The sequence below is a fragment of the Melopsittacus undulatus genome, chromosome 3 (assembly GCF_012275295.1).
Source record: "Melopsittacus undulatus isolate bMelUnd1 chromosome 3, bMelUnd1.mat.Z, whole genome shotgun sequence".
NCBI lineage: Eukaryota > Metazoa > Chordata > Aves > Psittaciformes > Psittaculidae > Melopsittacus > Melopsittacus undulatus.
The window spans coordinates 55,747,879-55,770,669 of NC_047529.1; the positions used below are offsets into that span (position 1 = coordinate 55,747,879).

Consider the following 22,791-nt stretch of genomic DNA (forward strand, 5'->3'; position numbering starts at 1 on the left):
AAGCAGTCAGCTAAACCAAGCTTGTTATCACTGAACTTTCTTCTAGCATACATACCATGGACAAGCATTGATTTGGTATAGATGGCAGCCAATGTTCACATCTGTAAGTACAAGACCAGGACAGTAGTCCTATATGCCCCAGCAGATACAAGGGTAATAGCTTCCTGGCTCATCAGAATAGTTTTCATTGGTATAAATGAGTGTTTTGCTGCTATAACTGTCTCTGCAGCTCTTATGAAAAGAATTTCTTTCTGCATTCTTCTGACAGAAATGTTTACTAAAGCAGCTGTTTGAAATGGGGATGTACTGAGGCTATTGGCTTTCACTGCCACAGCTATACACACTTTCAGATGTTTTTCCCTTGGATCCTGCACTGCAATCAAAGCAGGCTCAAAAAATAATTAAAATTAAAGACACTATCTTATTTAAAAGACAACAGTTCTTGTCTTATGGCCTGCCTTGTGGGAAACACTTGTTAGAATCCTTCAACTTTAAAATAGGTTTTATTTTAACTTGCCTGAGTATTGAATCAGATTTTTAAGCTGGCAAGTAATGACAACTGAAGTAATGAAGCTGGGTAAGACTGGAGAGAAAATAAAGGAGATCTATTAATCAGAGGTTAGAAAGTCATGTGTGTTGGAGATGGGAAGGTTTTACATTTTCTGGTTTTGAACGTAATTCTTCCTTTGATATCGCAAAAGAGTTATGCTATGTTCAGTTAGCTGTCAGTGGTGGGCATTGTCATCTCTTTTTGCTAACTGATTGTGCTTTTCTAGATATGATGCTTTTAAACTAAAATTCAAGCAATCATTTGGAAAAAGTAGAAAATAATTGTGTCATGATGTTAAAAAAACCCTACTATATTCAAGTACTACAGCAACATTCAAAACTGCTCCATCTACTGGGACTAAAGAAAAGTCAAGACAAATTTAATGTGCAAGTATTCATATGCATAAGTTCTCTTTCTGCTAAGTACAAGATACTTTGAATATACTAGACATAAATGATGACATTCAGATACTATTAAAATTAATTGTAGCATTTTGGTTTATTTTCATGAAGCCAAACATAAATTTCAAGTTTAAACTTATTTTATAAAACACACTATGATACTATCTAGATGTTTCCAAGTAGGAACTGAATCAGAAATGTTTCAAAATATTAAAATCCAGAGCATATAAGCTTTATAAAAATTAAGTAAAGGATCCTGGAAATGCCTGTCTTCAGAATGGAATTTATGCACTGAACAGCCCTAGGTAGCATATACCTAGTCTAATACAAGCCAGTGTAACAAAACCATGTCAATTATCAGATAGAAATATAGGGAGGAGGCATGTGGATACCAAACTTATAAGCCCATGTTTGTATCACAGAAAGATGCATACATATGTCTCACTATAACACAGATACCATATTGTTCTGTTCCTAAGCTCCCCAGTAAGAAAGAAACCCATCTCTTGCAGCCAGGTTACATGAAAGACAGCAGTAGGCACAAGAAAACAAACCATTTCTCTCTTGCAGGTAGAATTCAGAAACATGCACATAAAAAAAGGGATGAAAGATGGTTATGTTCTCCACTTGTATATCTTGTATGAACAGATATGACAAAAGTATTTCCTCTGTAAATAAGAATATTAACCAGATAATCAGATAAGTGTAGTAACAAATCACCCAAAATCGTAACACTAGTGGACCTAGACATCAAAGTGTTGATCAACCATCAACAGACCTCCTTTCCTCAAGGTACAACAAACCTGCATTTGATTTTTGAAAACATTTGTAGTGACTGCTGCTTTAGTACAGAAAATGACAAAAATTACCCCAAAGTGGTTTGTTGGTTTTTTTTGTTTGTTTGTTGTATTTTTTTTTAACCTCTGTACCTAACTTTCAGAATAAAAGTAAACAATCTTTATGCACCTCAGGGAAATTCAGCCTGTCAGTAATAATTCATGAATACTTTTGCATCAATAATACTTAATGCAAGAAGCACCATAACTTAACAGTGAATAAACTCATTTGGATTACTACTGTCTGAAGTATGGTTAGGAAAGTTTTAAAGAAAGCTATGGAAAAGCATTATTTTCTCTAAGAAAAACCACAGGTCCACTAGCACAAGTTAGTTACAAAACTAACTGAATCTGAACTTCACCTGCTAACTGCAAACCCAAGACAAATATCTCAAGCACAGATTTACTGAGATGAAAAGGGAAAGCATGAGAGGATTGTACCCTACCTATTTATATCACTTATTATGGTATATTTCCAACATGACTATGAGGCTGTTCCCATGTGCTACATTCCTGTTCATGTTACGGATACTTCAACCCCTAAATCATACTGAAAAAGAAAAACCATTTGATCTTGCAAAATGTTGACAGATGATCAAATGAAAAGATTAAAACCGGAGAAGAGAACAGATACTGGAGAAGACTATGAATGGTCTTAACTCCTAAGTGGAAACAAACCTTGCTATCAAATGACTTATTTGAGAAACCCATGAGCACCAGAAACGGGATGACTCAAAACTACTTTTTCATGAGTTGCAAACATTCCTTAATAACTCATTGGCGAATGATCCTGATCTCTGAATGCTCCCATCAGCATGGCAAAATATCAATCTGAAACTCAAAATCCCTCAATCAAACTCAGATTTAAAATCCTGAATATGATTACAGATTTCTGAATTCTTGAATGCAATCTTGATTTTTTCCTGGTTTTGTTTTAAAGTAACTCTTGCTCTTTTCAACGTACACATTGACAATTTAGTAAAAACTTTTATATATCCCATTTCAAATCCACAGGATCAGTATTTTCTTTTTTACAATTGTATATTTCTGTCTTCCTTATCTGTACCAGCCAACCTGTAGATGTCTAAAGGTTTCCAGGATTATGAACAATGCCAAAAAAAAAAAAAGACCTACATGTCACATCTACAAAATCCTGCAAATCTACTTGAGAAATGGTTTGGATGCTTATTAAGTAACACATTCCAAAATTCAAAACTTTAAAACTGAATGAATAGCAGAATAATCACAATTATAACCATGTTTTGCAATGATAACAGGCCTTTTTGTTCTATAGCTACAGCTTTCAGTTCCAGCATCATTAAGAGATTCTTCAAATTACTTTTTAAATATCCTTTTCCCTAAGGATTTTCACTTATACCTAATTAGACTACTTACCCCATGCCATGTAATTCCCTACTGCCAAAACTGCTAAATGCTTCAATAAGAAGGAGGAGGGCACCAGTGGAGCAAGGCAGATGTAATGTCATTGGTTAACAATAGAGGTGTGAAGCAACTGCTGTAATTATAAAACTCATTAATTCACAGTGTTTAGGACAAAAAAAAATCCTTGGCAGTAACTCTGTTGAAGTCTTTTCAACACTACATCAGACTGAAAAAAACTCCCTTTCAATTTACACCTTCAACAAGACAGAAGAGTAATTCCACTACTAATTATGAAAATCGACATCTGCATAAAAAGTAAAGAAAAACTGTCAGGTATAATGGCATCCAGTGTTCATAAATCCTTTTCATCTTTCAAATTGACACATTGCACATTTTGACCCCTAATCAATTTTATTTTTAGTCTAATTCCTCTTAAGACTCCAAATGGACAACTTCCAAGACTATCTATATTTCTAGGAAAAAAGAAAAATTAAAAAAAAACAAACCAGAATCAAAGCAAGACTAATAATTCTTAAATTTTGCAATCTCTGCCCAACAGTAGTGTCCTGTGTTTTGTCTACAACAGAAATATTTGCCATTTACCTTTGTGCTTCATGGATGCAAGCTGTTAAAATAGATGAACACAGAAGCTAGGCCACACTAGCTTCTGCTGCCATTATTCATCTTCCATATGCTACTCACTAGCTTAGGCAGTGTCATGAAATGTGCCCCATCTCTGCTAATACTATTTTCAAACTTTCCCTGTACAAATTTGTATGGGGAAAAAAAAAATCTGAAGCTTTCTCTAGGTGGAGAAAATTTTCTCTAGGGGAAAGAGATTTTAAAGAGATGGCAGCTACAGTAAAGCTGTCACCTTGAAAACTCAACATTGTATTATTTAACTTCTGTTCACTAGTGGTTATCTCTTCCTAAAACTTCAATTACCTTACATAAAGCCTATATAGGAATTGTGGTTGATTGCCATTTTGAATTCAGCCAAATACATTGAATTTTATTTCATATAATTTGCAATGTTTTCTAACAACAGGACAAGAGATATTGCAGGGTCAGTGATAGCAATTCCCCTGTTTAGGCTGTCTAACACTTTCCATTATAAAAGATTACTGTGGCCTTTATTTCTGAGCCGTAACACTCTGAATGTTTGCAGCAGGCGATTTAAATTTATCAGAAAGAAAGTCTCTGTACTAGAAAAGTGGCTTTCCTAGTGTCATAAAACACTGATCTGGTTTTGCTGAGATGCACACTGCTGAATAGCATTGTTTTTATTTCAATTCTTGTATCTCCCCTCAAGGAAGTTGTGGTGGTATGTCAAAGCAATAGATAGTACAAAAGTAACATACATAAATACTGTAAGATAGGACTCTACATTTTGAAGTTCACACTTGGAAATCAGAATATTACAGAATTTGGGCCACTTGTATAATGTATATATTTTAACAGCGACTATCATCATAAATGGGCAGAAATAAGTTTTCCTGGATAATATTAAGGAACTTCTTGCTTTTAATATGGGTGTAGAAGCGAAGTAACACCATTTTGAAAAAGAAGATTTTGCAGATATAATTACTTAAGTACTTAAAAAATGTAGTAAAACCTAATTCTTTTATGATGAGAATATACTACTATCACGATGCATTATACACTGATTCTCCAGATTTGTACCCTAAAATCTGTTGCCTTGTACTGCACTTCTCCATTAAACAGTCACTAAACTTACTGTATAGCATTATTACAGATTATGACCTCAGGTATCATGAGGTAGCTGGGAGGAGGAAAAGAAGGCATTTTAGGAAACAGGTCTTCCCCATATGCCTTCTCCACTTTTTAAAGCTGCTGTATTTTCCAGATTGTCCCAGTGCAAAGTACAAAGTCCTGGTACATATTTAGGATGTTGATATGCAGTTATTATTCTCGCATTTTAGAACTATACAAGATTTGTATAGATCCTGAAAACGATGAAGGAATATAAGAGAAAAATACATTTTGATGTGTGGTTTAGATGAAACTCTTGAAACAACAAAAATAATTCAGTTGCATTACTCAAAACAAACAAAAAAAATTACAAATCAGGAAGAAAGTTTTTTCTTAATTTTGGGGTGTTTTTTCATACACTTGTATCTTTTAACAGTCATGTGTCAGTTCAGAAAATATCAGCACTTACTGTCAGAATTAAGAGCAATTCTTCAATGTTGCTTTCAGGTTTCAACTGATCTTTGAACATTCCAATAGTTGGATGCTTCAAATAGTAATAGGAAGCAATGCGGCCATATGTCAGAGGTTCAATGCTGCAATTATCCTGTTGGAAGAGGAATCAAATACACACAATTCCTACATAATTCAATATAAATGGTTCCTACAAAAGTGTAAAATATTTTAAGACTACTTTATAAGAGAAAACAGCTAAATATGATTTAGCATCATAATTTAGCTGCAACCCCAATTAAGATCAGTTTCCAATGTAAGTCTTACAAATAGCTCCATAGATTAACATCTCAAATTAGAAGCATCTATCTTGCTGTTCCAAACTTCTAGAAGCATGTATCTTACTGATTTTTGTAAGGCACAGATTACTCTTACCTCCCCAATTTCAATACAGTAGGAGCATTCCAAATCAAAGAGGGATTTCTCAACAAGGCTTGAGAGGTACTTATTCATCGTGTCATGGCTCACATCATCCAACTTATAGTAACTAGATAAATTGAAAACAGATGCATTACATGAATACTTTTTACACTCTGAAGATTTTTAACAATAATGCCTTGTAGGAAAACCCACAATGCTGCTGTAATACACACACATACTTGGAACAGCAAATATCCACATTAAACAATTAAACACAAAACTATTCCCTTATATAGTCTAATAAGAAATTCATGATTCCTAAATGGTTTGTGGGAGTAACCAACATAATGCAAGCATGTACATATGGAAAGATGGTAATTTGTCTATTAATAGAAAAGTTGATATAAACAGAACTGGACTGACTATATTTTGTTAGTGGGAAAACTTTCCTGACTGCATACGTAAGTTTTCCTGATCATATATGTATGAAAGTGAAAAAGCAATGCTAACACAAGTAACAGCATTTTAACTTCAAGAGAAAGGAAGAAAACTGAGGACTGCAACTGTTCTTACATCCTGTAACTCTGAAAATAAAAACTAGGCATACAGTGACATCTGTTGAAAAAGTAATCTTACACCAACCCAAATGTTGGTGTTGTGTTGTTTTATTCTCAAAGTTAAAATTGAGAAAAAAAAAAAAAAGGAACAGGGTATTTGTCAATGTGGCTACTTTGTATGTTCATTTTCAGGTAAAAATTGTTTAAGTAAACTACATATAGTAGCAACGGTTCTTAGTTATCTATATGAAGGAAAAATGTTTGTAAGTGTGCCAAAATGTATTGTTATGCCAGAATATAAAAAAGACTCAGTGACTGAAGTTTGCATTCCTTAACTGTAGAACTTAAGCAGTATTCAGATTCTTACTCACACAGACTAGCACAATTCAGGGAGAGGTTTTCTCTAAAAAACTCCACATAAACATGTAGCTAGAACTTGTGCCCTAGATTCAACAAAGGCACCAATTCAGAAAGTAACAATTAAGTTCAATGAGCAGCAGAGAAAAACTGAGCACGCTCAGAAAGTTTAGAAATTCTGAATTTAGGAGGAGTAATTATATCATGCAATTTCAAAATGGAATTCAAACAAACAAAAAAAGATTTATCAAAATATTACAAAGCACAGTAAAAAAGGCTGTCTCTGCTCATTTAATTCTGTAAAATACTATTGCACAAATAGACTACTGGGATTGCTTCAGTGATGAAAGGAGCTCCTTTGTTCATGCTGGCTGCTTTACTAGAATTTCCTAGTTATGATGTACTCAGCATCCCCAATGGAAACAATACCATATGCAGTCATGGAAAGTAGGTGCCTTCAGTGTTATTTTCTGCAGGTGAACAACAAGCTGCAAAACAGTGTGCTGAGATTCATTTTAGCTGACCTTACATAGTTACAGCTACAGCTGAGTTAGTCTTTTTAACTCCCTTTATTGCCAATGGAGAGAAATGTGCACATGCAGAATGCTACTCATTTGAAGTTTTTTATATATCTGCTTTAGGATGAGTTGAAATGTAATCACTGCCAAAAAAACTCAAAACTTTAGATAAACAGTTCAGTTGTTGATGCTATATTTGGGCAGATGAATCCCATTCTCTGATTTAAGCTCTATTTTGATTACTGTAAACCTGCTGTTAACAAATTTCAAAAGATGGAATTGTGGTTTTATATAGTACAAGCATCCTTTCTTGTCTGTTTTATTAATAGAATCTGATTTACACTATTATTTCCTCAAGGAGAGTTTTAAACACTTATCTTTTTGAAGAAAATAGAATAATATAGAATTAGAACAGAAATAGAATAACTGAAAAAAAGCTTGCATGATAACTAGCAGTGCAGTCATTTCCAGATTTTTTTCCTTTTTATTAATCCCAAATTATGGGGTTAATTCTCTGATGCTTTGAATATTCAGTTAAAATTGGGTGAGGTTTGAGTAACACACTATTACCATAAGAATGGAATTAAAAAAAAAATCTGTTCTGATAGCAGAAAATAGCTACATTAGACAATAAAGTATATATATATATATATGGCAGTGGAGTATTCAACTCTGTAATAGTATAGTGTATATGAGTTCATGCTAAGATGATCGCAAATATTTAAAACATAGCTAGTGTCCAAAACCCAAACCTAAACAAATAAAATATTTATATTGACTAAAAAGTTTTACATGGTTGACAGCCATACACTGTCAGACTTCTGTGAAGAAAACATTTGTAGCAGAAATACTCTTATGCTGTTTTTAATGCAACTTAATTTTAATGAGCCTCCCTTTAAATTTACCGGAGTAATACAGCAATGATAAAAAATGGACACTATTTCCATCTGCACCTTTTATCTGCCTGACATCTCATGGAACACATTTAGATTCTGTTTATTACTACAAATTACTTTGTAAAATTTTGTTTACCTTCTGAAAATAATTGAGCAAATTAACTACATAAGTTGTTTCAGGATGTGAAAAAATTTTCTATTTTATACAGTGAAACCAAGAATGATTCATTAGTATTTTCCTCCAAATTGAATATAAGAGTACTGAAATGATTATAATTAAGGCACTTTGTTGTCACGGTATTCAGACTTTCACCATATCATTTCAGCACTGCCATTTGCAGTATCACAACACTGATGATTAATACTGATAAAACAAAGGAAATGGGCAATAAAATTATTTTTTTGAGCTTGTAGTTTAAGACAGTTTAATTCAAACAGATTTTATCTTGTGCTCACTCTAATTTCCAGTATTTTACACTGAAACCATAATCATAAGAGGCATTATAATGCCTTTTGAAAATTACGTGAATTTTAAATTTGCCGATTTTTGGTATTTTTTTCTGTCAGAGGAGTAAATATCTAGCTGCCTAGTGAAAATAAAGTAATGTAAAGAAAAATCTTAAATGGTTTGTAATCTTGAATGAAGTGGTACTAGTGTATTTTAACTACTATCTATAATGGGGTAAATATAATTTTAAGCACACCCACAGGAGATTCTTGGTCACTCAGCACATTTTCCCCTAATAAAAATGCAAAGCCATTCATCTAGAAAAACTATGTTAAAATCATTAGTGAAAACAGAGTATCATGATAGTATTTTGAAATGCATAAATACAAGTTGAATTTTGCATGTTGGTATGCTCCAAGCATAAAAGCTGCATTGTGTGTGAGTTCCTCTATGAAGCTGTATTACCTAACTATTTAATTACAGATAAAGAATAAAAACAATGCAGTTTCATGCTCACTGCATTGAATCATCTAGTCATTATTTTCCCTTTGCTATAAACAGACAGCCTACCTTTTTATCAGCACACCATTTCATTTATTTCACAGTGAAGCCCAGTTTCACAATAATTGACTTGTCAGAAGCTCTAATTTATGAGGCTGGGCTCTGTAAGCCTTCTCCTATATTGGACTCAACCTGCACACAAGCAGGGTTGAATATTTACAATGCTGTTAACAGGTGCTGAATTGTTTAATGATTCTAATAGCCAGAAGCGTACTGAGAAAGCCAGCGGGATCACAATTACAGGCTGTTTGAACACAACAATTACTCGTCCCCTGAGAGGTGTGAAAGTCAAAGGCATTTTTATCCTAACAGCATCTAGCACATGGGCTAGACAGCCTAACTTCTATTAGTAGTCCACTGGGAAAAAGCAATAACAAACCCCTAGGAATCATAAAAATTTACAAAGTATGTAAAATTTAAACAATCAAAAACTAAAGGAACTTTTTATTGTCTTTTAAATAATATATTTAAAATCCTAACCCTTGTAGAGCTTAGGAAGAACAACAAACCATGAAACATGAACTTATTTCTCTAATCTAAGGAAGTGTGGAATTTCATCAGCTGAGAAAGACAGAGACGTGCAGGCACATAAAATGTAGATGAAGTTACACAAAACATTTAGGATTTAATGTGAATGGTGGCAATCATTTCCTGTTTAGCTTATGTAAACCTGACCTGAGATCTCTCTGGGAAATTTTTCATCAGCCTTGAAATGGTCCTGCTATAACTGTCAATGCTGTGAAGTCATTTGTTACAGCACCATGTTTTTTATGTTCAGATTATACGGTAGTAATAGTGACACACATAATGAAAATCGGTGGCAGAGTCAGCCAAAAATATTGGAAGAATAGAAGAAAAAGAAAAAACTTGTTAGCTTGAATGCCTTTTGTAACAAATGCACAAAAGGACAAATCTACAGCATTTACTTGATAGGAACAAAGCATGTTTTCTGAGATTTTACAGTTCTGATAGCAGAATTTTGTTATGAACAATTATGGGGGAAGCACAGATAGTCATTTTTATACATCACTTTACTGCAGTCATCAATTGTGTTTGCTTTCATCAGCTTGTGGCCTCCAGCAGCTGCCATCTTCAAATGGCACCATGGAAATGGCACTGAGTATACGGTACAATTGACGGACCTTCATAGCCAGAGAGCTATGAACCAATGTACCAACTCACTTCAGTTGTTAAGGCATCACTGACTGACTCTGAAGTCCGTGACTGGCTTGCAAAAATACATTACAGCATGCATAAATGCTGCAGATGGTAATCTCTACCTATACTTTGCTTGCATTTTCTTGTATTCATGTATTTGTTTATGCTAGTAGCTATAAGAAATAGATATATTGCTCTCTTCAATCAGTTTTTCAAAGATGATTATGTGAAATTGGTTCTTGAATAGGGACATGAGCAGTCTTCAGCTTTGCATTCTCATCCAAGACTGCAGCAGACTAGGGGAACAGGAGGTGTCTCAAATATTCAGCAGCCTGGGGCTTCCCAGTCTGAGACTCGGAAAAACTTTATTTGTGTGAATTGTTTGGTGAAAGCAAAACATGAACCATGTTCTTGTACTTCTCACATCACTGTGACCCTAATAATTTGAAAGAACAAGCTTGTGTTATGAAATTGGTAATCATGCCTACAGCTGTTATGTATTAAGTATATATACATGCACATAGATCTAAATGTGACTGTAAAAGAACAAATCCACCCTGAGAAACAAGAACTGTCCACAAAGAACTGTTGTGGTTTAAGGCCAGCCGATAACTCAGAACTACGCTGCTGCTCACTCACTCCTGAAGTGATGGGGAGGAGAATCAAAAGAATGCAACCCCCACAGGTCGAGACAAGAACAGTCTGGCAACCAAGGTACAACACAAAACCACTGCTGCCACCACCACCACCACCAATAACAAGGGAAACATCAAGGGAAGAAAATACAACTGCTCACCACCCGCCGAAAGATACACAGCCCAACCCCAAAAGCGATCTAGCCCTTCCGGGTAACTCCCCTCAGTTTATATACTGGACATGACATGCTGTGGTATTGAACACCCCTGTGGCTAGTTTGTGTCAGGTGTCCTGTCTCTGCTTCCTCCTGGCTTACCCTCCTCCCTGGCAGAGCAGTTTACCAACTCAAAATATGGATATTAGTAATTATTGCAGTGTAATGTACCTGCACCTTCTTAGCCTCTTTTCTTAGTAGCTGCTGCCAAATTTTTCCATTTATCTCTTAGTCTTAATTACTCTTTCTTCAGTCTTCCCCCCTTCTAACAGAATTCCAAACTTGCCCTAAAATTCTGAACTACTGTGATTGCATCACCAAAATACATATTATTCTATCCTGACTGGCTGGTATTAGCTGTCGCCTCAATAGTGGAAACTATATTGGAACAGTATAGAATCATAATTCTTATTCAGATGTTTTATTCACATGTTATTAGACATCCTTAGCTTAATCATACTGAGAAAAGGATATTTAAAATAAAAGTGCATGATGGTAAGGGCATCAGTCTGAGATAATTTAATCTGTGATTCTGTAATTAAAAATTACTCTACATTATTATTTCACTCCAGAAAGCTTCGTAAGACTGACATAAAGTAAAAAAGAAAATCTTAAAAATAATTATCAGAATGAATTAATAAAATAATTTTTTCAGGTCTTCACAAGGAATTTACACAGAAAACTTATTCTGTAAGTGTGAGCATTCACAGACTCTCATATATATTTATAAATTCATAAAAAAACAAACGCATTTTAACACTGATGTGAATATCAGAGTATCTAAAAGTTAACTTTCCAAATGAAAGCTGATTCTGCTTAACTTTACATATGTTGTAAATTTCTATTTCTCTTTTACTGCACATGTATCTGGAAAGTATCATACCCTGATTTACAGAACATGCTTCCCATAGCCATTTCTCTTCTTTAGAAAGTTGGAGATTATAATCTTTTATAAGGGTAAAAGAATGAAATAGTCAAGGAATTTCAGCCAAGGAAAGGAGATAGACAAGCCTCTCAAAATAGCCCATTTCAAAGAACAGGGCACTTCACTGATGTGTTTTGTATGATCTTGACTGATTAAAGAACATATTGACATAAGTTGTATATGGAAAGGGGAACATGTTGTAGTACTTGACTGAAGTAGCACAGAAACTTTGACTTAATGTGCAGATTCCAAAACCTCTACAATTAGGAATGATTGCTTTGGGGGAGGGAAAAAACAGGGAATAAACTCTGGATATTGAGACTAATACATTTTGATTAACAGTTTTATTTGGACCACTCCTCTCATTTGCACATCATCTCTTGAACAGCATGCACATGTCTGTCTGGTCAGTATGCTAGTCTAGCACTCAGCTACTCCACTCCCTCAAACCAGCAGCTCAATTACTCCTCTTTAACTAGACAGTAAAACCCCATTTCACAGATTTCAAAGTACATCAAACTAGAAAATTAAACTGGTTTGATGAAAAGAAGTATTGCAACATGCAGAAAAAGCCATTATTACAAGCCTAACTAAGTATCCAAGTGTACCAGAAAAAAATTCATAATGACTGCATGTTTAGAAGAAATGTGGATTCTTAGAGCAAAAGGATACTTTGATCTCTATCTCACAACAAAGGTAGATTAGCATTACTTAAATAGTACAAATTGTAGGCATTCAGTAAGGCATTTTATGTGACTGGACTGGAATAGAATGATCCTACATTTGTTTATGCAGCTTTAATATACAAGTAGCTAAAACTGGCAATAAATGAGAATATAAATCTTCTGTATATTATCTAAGCCCATTATTTTGGGGATTTACAGCATCACATGCAATGACTTTTATGTCAATGAATCCCAAGGCAATTTACCAATCATGCATACAGGAATTACTTATTCTTCACTAAGGTACAATCACCTGCTGGCTGGAAAGTAGTTGTTTCAAAATGGAGGGAAAGTCAACAAAATTGCTTGGGGGCAGGACATGATAGAGAACACTGTATCAAGTGACACTGCGTGTAACAACTTACTGTGTAACAACTCATACCAAAATTCAACTATTGTGCTCCTACTCCTTTGAAAAAAAATAAACCTTAAATCGTTTGGATTATTAAGGGCCACAAATGTTTGGTACTATCAATCATTTCATACACTCAACTACGGCACAGCAAACTCCATTACCATACTGCAATTTATTCAGTTATCCAAATATTACTGCCTTCTCCTCATAAAACTTTCAGTTATCCTTTGATGTATCTCATTCAAGCACTGACCATGATGGAACTGATTGTCTTGAAGGAGGTCTGAAAATACCATAGCCAGTAGTAGGTCCAGCAAATCTACTAGTTTAGTAACTTTGATTGAAACTTCATAGAATTTATTACCATGTCAAAGAATAGAAAGTGTGTGCATCCATTGCATTTGCTCTTGAAAATTGCCCTTGAGATCTAGAAGTGACATCTTTGACATTCAGCAATATCCTTTATTACCTCGTACCTTCATATCCTCCCTGAATGACTAAGTACAGAAAGACTGCTGAGCACTTCTATGTGGATGAGAGGGGGTAAAGGAGGACAAATTGTGAACTGTTCCAACCTGCATGTGTTATGTTCTAATGAAAGACTTTAATTTCATTAGAAACTTCAGTATGCATTAGTACCCTGCCATTAAGGACATCATTGGTCAAAATCTGTTCATCTTGTTTCTCACTATAAAGCTTTTGCATCTCATGATAAAATAGGATGGGTTTTTATCTTCCCTCCCCTCTCCCCTGACTTTCTTCCCACAATCCTCTCAGAATAGCAGAACTTTTACCTAAAAGTTGATATTGTGATAACTTCAGATTTAGCTTTCCATGACACTGCACATTAAAGAAACTGCTGAGAAAAAAGGACCATCAGTCAACATGCAAAGCTCATATTCCAGTGGGAACCTTTTTTATATAGAGAAAAGCTTGCCTATTTTACACTTACCTTTGTGCTGCATGTTGTGTCTTAAAAATCTATCTACCACAGATACCACATGATCAAAACTTGCCAAAGACAAATTGATAAAATCAGTTTAACACAGCAATTCAAGAGCAAGGTATTTTAAAGTAACATCACTTACTCTTTATACTAAAAAAAGAACAGTGTCTGCAGTGGCAAAGTTTTTAACATTAGCTGTAGTATGGATCATGTGTAAATTCTAGTCACTCTGAAGCACTCTAGAGAACTGAAATCTTTAGTGCTATAAATGCCTAATTCTTTATTTGCCACATTATTTTGGGGAGTGAATGATCCCGTGATAGGTAACATACCATTTACCCATAACACTGTTGTGGCAAAGGCAGCTTACATAGCTGGAACAGCTCAGAATGATCTGCATACCAGCTGGAGCTAAGCAAGATGATAACAATCATTGAAAATATTGCACACATGGTTTCACCATGATACCTTAATGAAAGTAAACTTCATCACAGAGAAACAGCTGATAGCTATCCTCTCATTTATTAAGAAAGTCCGGGTCTTAATAGATTTTCTATAGAAAAATGGGCAGAACTTATCAACGTGGTAGTGAAAAAAAAGTAACACAGCCTTGGGCAACATGGTCTAGTGTGAGGCGTCCTTGCCCACTGCAGCGGGTTGGAATAAGATGATCTTAAGGTCCTTTCCAACCCTAAATATTCTATGATTTTACAATTATAAATACAATACCTAAAGGAATGTGATAATTTGGAGTTTTATTTTAGGGATACTGATGTAGCCTTCTCAATAAGGCTATTTTATAGTTATCACTAAATTGTAAAATTATTTGCCAAGAAATGCATTTATATTTAGAGGAAAAAAAAAAGTGCACAGAAGTTCTATTCCATGTGTGGGCCAGTAATCCTCCTAACGCTGGAAACTGTTAAATATTCTAGGCTCCAGCAGCAACAGGATCACCTTTGGATCAACTATACCCTCAAGTTACCTTCAGATTAAATTGCATTTGTATTTTATACTCACGTTGGGTTCATTATAAGTCTACGGAAGAAATAAGTCCAGGTGATATAATCCATTGCATCCTGCTTAGAAGTAACAGTTCCAGCAGCAATTTCAGCATTCAAGTGGTCAGCCAGCACTTCTAACAAGCTGAAGAACAGAAAACAAGAGGATTTAGCTGACTTTACAATCACAAAGACAGATAATATATTTTGTAGAATTGTGCATTAAAAGGTTTATTACTTTTAATCTGAAAATATTATATATTTATCTTCTGGTAAAAGAGAAAAGGGGGAAAAAAGGGGCAATGTAATTGCAAGGTCAATCATCTTCTTTACATGATAGTGGAATGAAGCTCAAATTATTTTTTGATTGGACCAAGAATGAACAAATTTAAGTCATTCATGGAATGTATTCAGATGGAGCTACTCAGTGGTAACTTCTGCATACTGTATGTTGACCATATGATCATGCTGGCTTAATCCAGTAGAGAATCATATGGAAAGACAAACAGGAAATTAAACAGTGGCAATGGCTTAGCTAATACTTGACAAATACTTGAGGGCTGTTAAAATTACATCAAAACTACTTCCCCCAGATTTTGCCTCATCTTCCTCCAATGTAAAGAAAAAAAAATAAAACAGAGCCATAGAACTGCTACTTTTACCCAGAAAGATCTAAAATCAAAAACACAGAAGAACAAAAGCAGTTTAAAATGATTCTTACAAAGTAGAATACTGCTTAGTGTCATTAAATGGAACAAAGACCTCCATTAGGGTATCTAATGAGATCATGCCTGGCTACAGTTCAATCAGGGAATAGCAAATATCCTTAAGGATCAGCCTATTTTTTCTTATATTATAATCCTTTTTCTTTTCCTACGGTTCTTTCCCTGTTGCTAAAAGTAAAGAATAATTTGGTATGAATAGCTGCTTTACTGCCCTATACCACTGAATTGCATGCTTCTGAAGTAAGAACTGCAGATGTTTTACCCGGATTGTCCAACAGAAACTGGACAAATGATTCAATAGCTATTCCATAATAAAGAGTGCTTTTTCTTTTACTTCTAATGTGCTATATTTCAAGCCCATGATCAGTGAGAAAACAAGGCCTGAAGTATGAGTTGTGTATTTAGGTCTTAAAACTAATATATAAACAATGTTTTTTAGAAAAAACTTTAATTAAAAAATTATGAAGTTTAATTTTACAAATTAGAAATACTACACAAAGCTGACAAATATGCTCTTTGGTAGAACAGATGGGAAACCATCCTAAAACTAAAAACCCTCAACCCCCCCCAGTATCTTTTTGAAGCTATGAAGCCTCTTACCTCCAATACTTGATCACAAAAGAGCCCAAGACAATTCTAAGTGAATGGGTTCACAACCTACATGGAACTTAACAAGACTGCTAGTAATACATGAATCTTCAGCTGAAAATTTATAAAATATTCTTTGTTTATAGTGAAAGATGAAATATATCAAACTACAGAGTAAGTATATAGACACAAAATAGGCTACTAGAAACACAGAGTATTTATAGTATTTCAAACAGGAACAAGGTGTGATTTCTACTGTTATTTTGAAGACACACTTACTTTATTTAGAAACACCACTTTGCTATGAATAGATTTCCTAATTTATGATAGTGCCATACAGTCTGGATACATCATCACACTGCTCTTTTGATTTATTAGCTATAATTTTGAAGAAGTTAAACTCCTAGCCATTTGTGCTAAGTGCAATTTACGTTAAAAAAAGAAAAGTATGATTTCCTAAGGAAATGAAGTACATGTTTCCACATTCTTTGTTTGCAAAAAAATTATATGTCTACCTGTGCAGCACAGAAATTAACTTGCAAACACACCATCCCATTTCAACTACATTTCACAGGTGCATAGCACTCTCAAGCTCCTACAAACTTCTGAGCAGATAGAGGTCCCATTATCGCTTATGTTGAGGGATGAAGTTTCCTTAGGAGAAAAATACTTCATCAATTCTTCATCACCAAGAAAAGTGTTCAGTAATGCTCATACTTTACTAGATACCTCAGAATTTCTCCACAAAACATGCAGCTATTGGAGACCAATGCAACTAGTTCTGCTTCTCATTGAACAACTAAGCATATTATAAATATCAAAATCAATGCATGAAATACATTATGCTGGACAGCAAACTTTATATTGGCTAAGTCCAGAGAGGGAACAAAAAGGTGGTACTTCTACATTTCTGACAACAATACTGCAATTTTGAAGTGAAAGATATGTTGAAAGAATATCAGTAACAATTTACATCACACAGGTTTCTTTTTGAACTTGTGAGATTCTGAAGAATATGGTATTTATAATGGTACAGGCATCCCAGGTAAAAAATGTTAGAAACACAACTATTTTTTACCTATTAAGAATTTGCCACAACATTTCAGGAAGGGTTCTGAGGATCATGTGTAATTGTCCTATACACTGCTCATGAAGAACATTTTGTGCTCTCATTCAAACGTCTGAGACAACACTCAAACCAGGGAAACATTTGTAGTTGTATCTGGAAATGGACTAAAGAGACCAACAGTGCTCCAAAACTCATGGAAGAAAGGATTTTTTTGCATAAAGATGGATAATATTTTTGAAAAAATTATTTCCCTCTAGAATCACAATATTTAGGAGGTATTTGGCACAGGAATTTTGTTTCACTTTTCTTGATTCCTTATTTGTAGTATTATTGATAGTTTGATCAGCTTTTCTGATTGCTTTATCTTTACCTTGATTCCACTGGGAAAGGTTCATAAAGGAATTTTTTGTAGAAATCTTTCTTAATATCATGAACTAGAATTACAGCTTTTCCTTGGTCATCAAACTGTGGTCTTCCAGCACGTCCCATCATCTGAAGCACATCTGCCAAAGAGACAATAATGTACAAACCAAATGAATTTATTTGAATGTATAAATAAATGTATTTACGTCTGCATAATGTACAGTACAGGAGTTTTTGAATTCTTTGGCCTTGTATGCCCTATTGGTTTTGACAAATCTAGTATTTTTTTTCCGTCTCAGATAAATTTATGATGAACTTCCTTCTGGCAGAGACTATATTCCTGCACACTTGAGGACCACCCACCTCAACAGAATCTAAGCTTACATCTAATATAAATTTTCTCTACTCTCCTTCCATTCCATAATCATCCCTTTTTTGAGCATATGCAATTAAAGTTGACCAGTCAGGGAACTCATGAAGCCTACAATAGCAACTATCTATTATTTCCTAATTTTCAAGTATTTGACTTCACAATAATAGAAGCCCCTTTTATAAACTCTTCTGCCATATATTATTTCCTAGGTTTTGAATATTTTAGAGATAAACTGGTAAAGGTAAATTCTAATTACTGACAGCTGTGATCTTTCCCACTCAAACTTCATGACCAGTGATATTAGCACTGGAGTAGAGATGGTTTCATATCAGACCACAATACACAAATTTAAACGCAGGTACAGTTAAAGCTTACCTCTTCTATTCTGTCTACACATTATTCCTTGCAAATACTAGTTAATGATTTCTATAAATACTGAAAATACTATCTGAAACAAAACATGCTCAGCTTGTTACCCTGACACTAAGATGAGTATGCTTATCATCTATTTGTTTGTGTCTTCTCAAATGTGAGAAGTGCATCTGCAGAGCTCTGTTTCCTTTCTGGTGCCTCCAACTACTATTTAACTTTGAAGAAACAATGGAAAGAAACTCATAAGTAAGTTTTACATGTTTATTTTAAAGCTTTTTAGTTCTTAGTATTCTCTATGAGTTCTATCATACCTGCAAAACATGTGGTTTGCAGTACCTGACATTTTGAAAAGTGATTTCTTTGGCTTCAGAATCAATAAGCTTTTAGCACAATTGTCAGCTGTGGAAGGAAAAGCCAGAGGGTGTAGTATGGGATACAGCAATGGACTGATAGGAGAAACATCCCAAAGACAACATACAGTTTTTAATAACACATTTTCACTTGTGTACCCATGAACTATGTAGATAGCATTTTTTTTATCAGTTTATATCTTCTGTTAATTTAGGAGTGACATGAAAATGTAAAACCAAACCAATCTGAAAATGAAGTTTCTGAATAGGCATGTGTACAGGAAGTGATGAAACAACTTCCTCCTGTGCTAATGTGGTGAATTAAATTGTGAATAATACCATATATGAAATGTACTTACTGAAAAGCATCAGGAAATTATTTTTGCTGATATCCACTATGTAATTATCCAAACCCAATATTTTCTTTACTGACTATATGTCGCTTGGCTGCTTTTAATCACTGGACTCAACTCCTGAAACATTAAACATGATCCAACTGGCTGACTAAATGTCTGGTAACTGAGAAAAGGTCTTCCCCAAACCTGTGACTTCATTCAAAGAGGCACTTCTAGTTATTTTGAAAGTACTGAACTCTCCAGAATGATTCATTCTGCACTCATTTGCTTCCTTGGAGCCAAACACATCCTTTATACAGAAAGGTAACTTCAGCAGGGAGAAACCAAGTTATACAATGATGGAACAGTGAAGGCATAACTTGTGGGTAGCATTAAAGACAGTGTTGTGAAATTTTTGGAAGTATTTCAGAAAGAAATTAATCACATTTTCATTTTATTGCTGCTGCAAAACTGTACTACCTATCCACAGAACTTCCATATGCATAAATATTCTCTAGAAGGTTAAAAATAAAAATGCTTTAACCAAACCGCACCACATGTTTCTTCATAAAGTAAGGAATCCGCATTTTCTGTTGCAATGCAGACAACAAAATCTAAATGCTTCAATCACAGATGGTGGTATCCCTCCACCCCTTCCCCCAGAGCCTTATTGAAAATTCAAGAATTGAACAAACCCTGATGTCCAAGTCACCTGAACTGAAATGACAATAAAAAGTGGAAGTATAAGCATTCCCTAAAGCCTTTGTGAGTATTTGTACACAGATTTCTAAAACAGCATAGTAAGTTTTAAATGCTTATTGAGTTTCTGATTTATTTTATTATTTTCTCTATTACTGATCTGTGACAGAACCACAGATTTAAAATAAAATTTAAAACTTCAGTTGATTTCTTTCCTCATCACTTTTCCCCATTCAGTAATAAAGTCAGTTGCCACTATTCTTCCAGTCAGGATGTATGAGATACTGCTCTGTAGAGACTCTTTGTACTAAGTTTACATCAGCCAAAGTCTGCCACAAAATGTTAGTTTGCAAGACTAAGTTTCCAGGTCATACCAGAATCTTTGAACAAGAGAGCTGGTCTGGAAATTGATCCTAAGTTTTTGCAGAGCACTAACCACTAAATTAAGCTCTATGATAGGAGAAGTAGCCCTCACAGTATTTTCAGTTTGAAGTTTATTTCTCTAGTAAGCTTCTTTTGCTGAAAAGAGTGTGCATAGTAAAAAAGATGCAAGCCCTTTATTTACATCACAAGTAACATTTAGATTGTCCTCAGGTGTACACATCTTTATCATAGGATAGGATTATTGAATAACAAACTTGCTCTTGCGAAAAGAGAAAGGGAAACAGGAAACCTGGAATAAATTTAGCTTGTCCTCATTCTCCAAGCATAGTAAAATCCAGACAAATATCCTCCCTGTCTGAACTCTGAAAGTTCTTCCATGGTTCACTTTCTTAAGCTTGTTGAAAACACTGCAAAACAGTTTATGAAAAGTAGAGTTTGCCGAAACCAGAAAGTTTGTATCAAACTAGACATTAAAATATTTAATTTAGCTATTTCTGAAGTATCACTTACTTGAAGTATCACTTAAATCACTGGAGATCATAGACTAGTTATGTTTTCTTGCTTACTGTCAAATGACTATTTATAAATTTTATGTTCTCCTTACATGCATAATTCAACTGTTGCATTTCAAACCATGGCTTAGTTTACTGTTAAAAATCCATTTATATTTAAAAAAGGTTTAAAAAATAAATTATTTGTTTGCATGAAAATGTCTTTTTATACAATCAACTAGGTAGCTAAATATGACTTTATATTGTCCCCTCAATTGTTTAATGTCGATTTTGGATTATACACATTAAAGGAATTTGGCATGAAAAAAAATTTGCAAAACAGAAACATTTTCATTATTACATAAAATCTTAAAGAGTTCTGTTACAACTTGCATTAAACAAAGGAACCCTTTCTTCAGCAATCCTAGTCTCTACACAAATTAGGTATTTTCAGTTATCAGTTACTAATTAATTCAGATCATTTGCATATGCTTGAAATACATTTCAGCATATGAGCATTTCCATTATTTATGTGAGTACCTGTAATGGGATAATCCACATAACGCCTTGTTTTTCCATCGTAGTATTCTGTTCCTTTAACAATTACTAAATGAGCTGGAAAATTTACACCCCAAGCTAATGTGCTTGTGGCAATAAGAACCTAAAACAGAAAGAAAGATTAATGAGGTATATGTAACAAAAAGCCAACTTTTAAAATTCCATGTAAAACTCATTACGGCAGGATTCAAAGAAGAAATGTACCTGGATTTTGCAGTTCACAAACAATTCTTCCACAGTTTTCCTGTCTCTTTCATGCAGGCCTGCATGGTGCATACCTATTCCAAAAGCGAGTGTCAGCTTCAGATTTGAATCTCTAACTGTTGCTATAATGTCATTCATCTGTAACAGAAAGAACAGTTGCATGTTTTAAAACAGATCACTCACAAATTTAAAAAATTTAAGTCTTTTTATTTGTTGGCTGTTTTTTTTTAATGGAAAGAATAATTTGCTTAACACTGTTTATAACAAACAGGAAAGCGCAGTCTTCAGTCTCTGAGCAGTCTGGGTTTAGTCTAAAAAAAATCAATCACATGCTATATTAAAGATGGAAAGAATACAAAATTCACATGACTTTACTGACACAGTAAGTAGCACAGATAAGGAAATGAAAATGCTGAAAATATCTTGACAGGTCTGGCAACTGCTGTGCATTCTGTTCTGTGTTTGTTTAATGCAATCCCTAGTATCAAAGGGGTTAGAACTGGTATAAAAACATAGCAAAGCCCCGCAACCAGTAACATACAGTCAAGAAAAATAAATTTGTCTCTCTCCATTGCCTATGAAAAGACAGACACAGTTCTCCAGTTTGATAATTCTGCAATTATTAATCAAAAAACTTCCCTAGGTACATGCTGAAATGCAAATTAATTTGATTTTTTTTTCGAGTGTGAATTTGTAATTTATAGACTCAAACCCTGTAGTGAAACCCAACACACAGTAAGTGTCTTCACTTAAAACTTTTAGAAATCCAGACAGATGGCTATTTTTTATTACTATTTTTTTCAACTCTCATACTAATGAGTAAGTGGAATCACCTGAACTGCTATCATTTTAACAATATTTCTTGCCTATGTTTTCAAGTAGTAAATTCCATAGTAAGCTCATTTAGTTCTGTAGATGACCTGTGTGAAAAGCCTGTCATTAATAATAAGCAAGAGCTTTATAACTTCTCTCTTGTTTAGTGACTTTACCCCTCAATATTCCTTCTGATGTTTTATTTCTAAGGCCATTCATTATTTTATGTGATTTTAATATAATTATAGCCAGGAACTTTCAAACCTCATCTCATATTAGTGGTTTCCTGGTGCCACCAGCAGTGGCATGTTGATATTGCATTCTTCTGGGCAGCACCATTCACGATTAACCTACGAGGTATAGACAAGGCTAGAGAAAAAATAGTAGTGCAGAACTAATTACTCAGGGTAACTGAAG

The 22,791-nt window shown here is 34.3% G+C and overlaps 1 protein-coding gene across 1 annotated transcript in view; it reads right to left on the reverse strand.

Moving 5' to 3' along the window:
• The window catches only part of ASCC3 (activating signal cointegrator 1 complex subunit 3), a 265,394-nt gene that overhangs the window by 33,786 nt on the left and 208,817 nt on the right, over window positions 1-22,791 (reverse strand). The window contains exons 31-36 of the mRNA XM_005145089.3: window positions 21,562-21,699; window positions 21,340-21,460; window positions 17,803-17,935; window positions 15,070-15,195; window positions 5,769-5,880; window positions 5,353-5,487 (exon numbers count right to left, since the gene is read on the reverse strand). Coding sequence (XP_005145146.2) covers window positions 5,353-5,487; window positions 5,769-5,880; window positions 15,070-15,195; window positions 17,803-17,935; window positions 21,340-21,460; window positions 21,562-21,699 — 765 coding nt within the window. The remainder of the gene's footprint in view (window positions 1-5,352; window positions 5,488-5,768; window positions 5,881-15,069; window positions 15,196-17,802; window positions 17,936-21,339; window positions 21,461-21,561; window positions 21,700-22,791) is intronic.